This window comes from Ictalurus punctatus, chromosome 27, assembly GCF_001660625.3.
Source record: "Ictalurus punctatus breed USDA103 chromosome 27, Coco_2.0, whole genome shotgun sequence".
NCBI lineage: Eukaryota > Metazoa > Chordata > Actinopteri > Siluriformes > Ictaluridae > Ictalurus > Ictalurus punctatus.
Window position 1 is genome coordinate 19,090,001 of NC_030442.2, and position 5,000 is coordinate 19,095,000.

A 5,000-nucleotide genomic window follows, 5' to 3' on the forward strand; every position below is an offset into this window, starting at 1 on the left:
CTCCCACACTGTGGGAACACACAGGATGTGTGACTTTTTACTGAAGTGCTCCTTTAAGCTCCGTTAAGAATGAGGGACTAATGAAGTGGAGACAATATGAAGTTTATTACGTTGTAATTATGTTGTTGTCGGGCGGCTGTGGACCAGGTGGTAGAGCGGGTTGTACACTAATTGTAGGGTTGGAGGTTTGATTCCCGGCCCACGTGACCCCACGTGACCCCACATGACTCCACATGACTCCACATGACCCCACATGACCCCACATGACCCCACATGCCGAAGTGTCCTTGGGAAAGACACTGAACCCCAAGTTGCTCCCGATGGCGAGTTAGCGCCTTGCGTGGCAGCTCTGCTACCATGGTGTGTGAGTGTGTGAGTGTGTGTGTGTGTGAATGTGTGAATGAGAACCAGTATAAAGCACTTTGGAACCACTTTTTGAAAAAAGCGCTATAGAAGTGCAGACCAGACCATAATTATTCTCCTGAACTGTGGACTCACCGCTTCGATGATCTTCAGGATGCCGAGCTGTGACGTGAGGTAGTGTGTGTTCCAGCTCATGCTCCTGAACACACTGCGGGAGAGGACGGGTTCCGTGGTGGGCTGATACGGACTGCTCGCCCCCGACACCATCGCCGTGTTGGAGGCCTCGCCGTCGAAGCCTTCTGCCTCCTCGCTGCTCCTCATCCTGACTTTCACCGTTAAACAGCGTGCAGAGACGCTGACTCAGAGGCTGAGTGACAGGAGAAACAAAGACTTTATCTCCGTGTTGCAAAGTCTCTCTGTATGTCACAAAGTGTGTTACAAAGTGTCAGTGTGTTATGAAGTGTGTTACAAAGTGTCAGTGTGTTATGAAGTTTTACTGTGTAAAGTGTAGATGGAGAGCAGGAACTCGATAAGGAGAGGTAAAGAAAGAAGATGGAGATAAAGTGGAAGGTCTATGAGGAACAGATGGAAGATGGTGTAGATGGTGTATGAAGTCAGAGATGGAGATAAAGAAGCAGGAATAACGGTGGAGATAAAAGCTCTATCTGGAGATACAGTTACAGCGGTGGATGAGAGTAATGGAGAGATGAAGCTGGAGATCTAACAGGTGGAATAAAGAGCAGACGGAGAGGTGGATAAAGGAATAAACTGTGTGTAAATGAAAGAGAGCGGGGACTAAGTCTGAGTTAGAGATCAGACACAGACGTGCAGATGTAGATGAATGAGATATAAACTCTACCTGGAGTTGTAAAGCTGTAGCTGTGTGTAAATTAGATGTAAATGAGGTGGAGATGTTTTCAGTTCCTCGAAAGCTCCTGGGTTGTAAATTTCATCTCCATGTTACTGTGGAGACTGAAGCCTGCGGCATCTCTCTCACCAACACTGCGCTGGGGAAGAGCTGCTGAACCTGATGCTGCTGGTGGAGATGACGGTGGAGATGACGGTGGAGATGGTGTTGTTGTTGTTTTTGTGTCTCCGCTCTGCACAGTGTGCACGCGCGCCGCAGTCCCGGAAAAACTCCTCACAAAACCGGAAACCGGACAAAATCCAAAAACACGCCGTGTGTAAATCCTCCCGAGCTTCGGGGAATGTAAGGAGGCCAGAAGGCCGGAGTGTGTGTGTGTGTGTAAAACCTGCCTCCTCTAACACACTGGTGCAGGTTGCCAGGTTTTGCGTGTTTCAGATAATTGTTGTTAAACTGCAGGTTTCACCATTTGAGCTGATTTGTTTGAACTTTTCGTGGGATTCGGATTTATTATTTATTTATAAGAGTTTTTTTTTTTTTTTAATACAAAAGGCTAACACAGTCAAACTTTTTATATTCAAAACTTTGTGTTTAAACAATTAGATTGTCTCTCTAACAATAATGTTATTGCATGATTACTATTATAAATAATGTTTTCATTACAGTAGGCTGAAATTTATATTGTTTCTTTTTGTTTCTTTAAACATAATTTCTGTAATGTTTAAAATTAAACAAAAAAATGGAAAGTTTGACTACAAATACATGGGTGTAATTTTTTTTTATTATTATTCTCTTTTTCAGTTCATGTTCACTCAGTTGTATGTTTTATATAATAGTTGTGGTAACAGTTAATTACAGATGTTATAACTGACTACTTTGTTTGTTTGTTTGTTTGTTTGTTTATGCAGATGTTTGTGCAGGCTAATTTAACCTTATTTCTTATATTTACCTTTCTAATGTTTAAATGCAAAGCTGCTCTGAAAATGAGACAGGAGTAATGGCAGCACTTCTCTGCTTAATAAATAATTTAATCATCAAGTTCATTTTAAATTTATTCCACAATGAGTGTAAATAATATAGCCTATTCTTATTTTTACTTGGAGACTTTTTGTATTAGACATTGTGCTTTTCCATGACAAAAAATATGATTAAAAGTTAGAAGGGAAAATGTACCTCAGTTTATTTGATTTTATAGTCGTTTATATTTATTTAATCCTGAAAAAGTTTTAGTTCAGCTCCTGTTTATGTTCATTACCTCCACAGGAAGTAACTCAGGGAGGAAGAAACTTTGCGAGCTTGTGGACCCGGGGGACATCGGGCCACCCGCGCACCATGATTGGTCAGGGAGATTTACTGGAGCCAGTTTAATCGTTTCCATAGATATCGTTGCGTCCGCATGTAATAACTTATTATAACTTATTGCTGCTTTGGGTCAATGTCCACTGTCAAAAGCGCTGAATTAAATAGAATTTATTTGCATACAAGGAAGGAATCCATAATTTGATTGGTCCCGGTATCATGACGTCATACTCGCAGCTCCGAGACGCGCTTTGTTGTAGAAAATGGTGGCTCGCCTGTTGCTAATGTAAACACAATCAGGTTGCCAGATTGGGGTTCAGAATCCCTCACAGCAGCGTCTTCAATTCTTACATTCACATTTAATCATTTAGCAGACGCTTTTATCCAAAGTGACCAACAGGTGGGGAAATACAAGCAAATTCTTAATCATTCCAATTTACTGTGAAAATAAATAAATAATTAATAAGCAGACCAAATTTCATATTTATATTTTATACATAAAAACACCAGTGCGGGTTTTAACCGTGTAGTATTGCATGGCGGAGTCCAGTATGAAATATTACCAGGTCAATTAGAAAGATTAATATTTAAAAATATTATAAAAGTAATATGCATCGAACTTACTGTAACTGATGGGTAGCTAATAAAATGCTTTTACATAAACTCAAGCTTTGCTTTTTAATCATGCACAAGAAAAATTTCACTAAACGTTAGTGTAAAATGTGTGTAATTGGTTTTAATCAGTAACAGTGAACTTTAAAGGATGTACAAGTGATCATATTGTAAACCGGTGATAAAGGTTTATTCAATCAATAAACTATTAAGCAGCTGTAGAAATGGTGAATGCGCTCAGTGTCGCCCCCTGATGGACTTACCGTCCAAGGACTCCAAAACATCCTCACAAAATAATCACAAACAGCACTGATAACAACCCGTCGATTCATGGACTCCACAAGACCTCTGAATGTGTGCTGTGGGATCTGGCACCGGGACGTTAGCAGCAGATCCTTTAAATGCTGTAAGTTGTGAGGTGAGGACTCTATGGATCGGACTTGTTTGTCCTGAACATCCCACAGACGCTGGATCGGATTGAGATCTTGGGAATTTGTAGGTCGAGTCAACACCTTGGACTCTTCTCATGTTCCTCAAAATGTTCCTGGACAGTTATTGCAGTGTGTCAGGGAGCGTTACCCTGCTGAGAGAGGTCAGTGATATTAGTGAACACCTTCACCATGAAGTGGTGTACTCGGTCTGCAGCAGTGTTTAGGTAGGTGGTATGTGTTAAAGTAACATCCACATGATGTAAAAGAAAACATGACTCATCAGACCAGGACACCTTCTTCCACTGCTCCATGGTCCAGTTCTGATGCTCACGTGCCAATTGTGGGTGTTTCGGTGGTGTAAAGGGGTCATGGGCACTCTAACCGCTCTGCAGCTCCATACGCAGCAAGCTGTGATGAGGAACATCTGTGGTACAAGTTAGTTCCTGCGCTCACTTCCGTTATAACAGCTATAGCAAAGTCATTTGACACTGGAGACTCCTTCCATTAGATAATTGGAATCAGAATTCTACAAGGCTGTGAGACCAGAACATTTGAGTAGATTTGAAAGAAATCTCAAAAACATCTCACACACAGAATAAAGAGCAGAACGAGGGGGAGTGGAGTCTGGATGTTTTATTGAAGCTGCTTCCGTTTGCTTTATTGGCAGAAAAGCGAGCGACTCTGCAGAACCGTTATACTGCATCAGGAAAAAGGCGTACAGTCACACCGACATGATACACAGAGAGAAAGTGTGAAAACCCGTTACTACAGGAACTGGACTCATTCTGTTTGCTGCTGATGAGGGGAAGTGCTTCAGTTACACATTATACAGCTTATTGTACTCCGAGAATAAAAAATCCTGCTCTATCTGACGTGTCTTACACACGTGACATGTTTATTCATTGAGAGCAATTTACATACAAAGCTCATTGTTCTTAAAAAAACAAAAAAAAAACCTTAGAAAAAAATTCAAGCCTGACCCTGCTGCACATCCTGAATTCTGATAAAACACAATCGAAGACTTCATTACGTCTGACTTACAGTATTCCGCTTGTCCATAAACATGAAGAGTTTCAGATAAACGTGAGTAAAGCGAGCAGTAAAGCGGAGCGGAGAGTCGATCATCAGTTACACGAGAAAATCACATTCAAAATCGAATCATATTCAACACACTCAAACCTGACGGAATCCCAAAACTCTCATCTTTCTCCAATAATATCAACTGTGATCAACTGTGAGGCAGCAACGTGGATACGAGTTTATTTACTGACACAGCCGCAGTTTCACTGGAGTTTATTATTAATGCACTTTTATTAGAAGAGCTTTAACAACTAAAAATGTGAATTAGTTCAGACTGTGTGCTTACAACTGCGCAGGAAAGAACAAAAATCTTACAAATCGCCATCTTGATGCTTTTCTTTTAATACAGC

At 41.0% G+C, this 5,000-nt stretch overlaps 2 protein-coding genes across 3 annotated transcripts in view; both read right to left on the reverse strand.

Moving 5' to 3' along the window:
* Positions 1-1,620, reverse strand: part of cmtm4 (CKLF-like MARVEL transmembrane domain containing 4) — a 14,742-nt gene extending 13,122 nt beyond the window's left edge. The window contains exons 1-2 of the mRNA XM_017458491.3: positions 1,223-1,620; positions 499-730 (exon numbers count right to left, since the gene is read on the reverse strand). Coding sequence (XP_017313980.1) covers positions 499-684 — 186 coding nt within the window. The 5' untranslated portion in view covers positions 685-730; positions 1,223-1,620. The remainder of the gene's footprint in view (positions 1-498; positions 731-1,222) is intronic.
* A 2,819-nt stretch (positions 1,621-4,439) lies between these two features.
* The window catches only part of dync1li2 (dynein, cytoplasmic 1, light intermediate chain 2), a 12,720-nt gene continuing 12,159 nt past the window's right edge, over positions 4,440-5,000 (reverse strand). For both annotated transcript variants that reach the window (XM_017458483.3, XM_017458482.3), the window contains exon 13: positions 4,440-5,000. This exon is cut by the window's right edge. The gene's annotated coding sequence lies outside the window, so the exon portion shown is untranslated.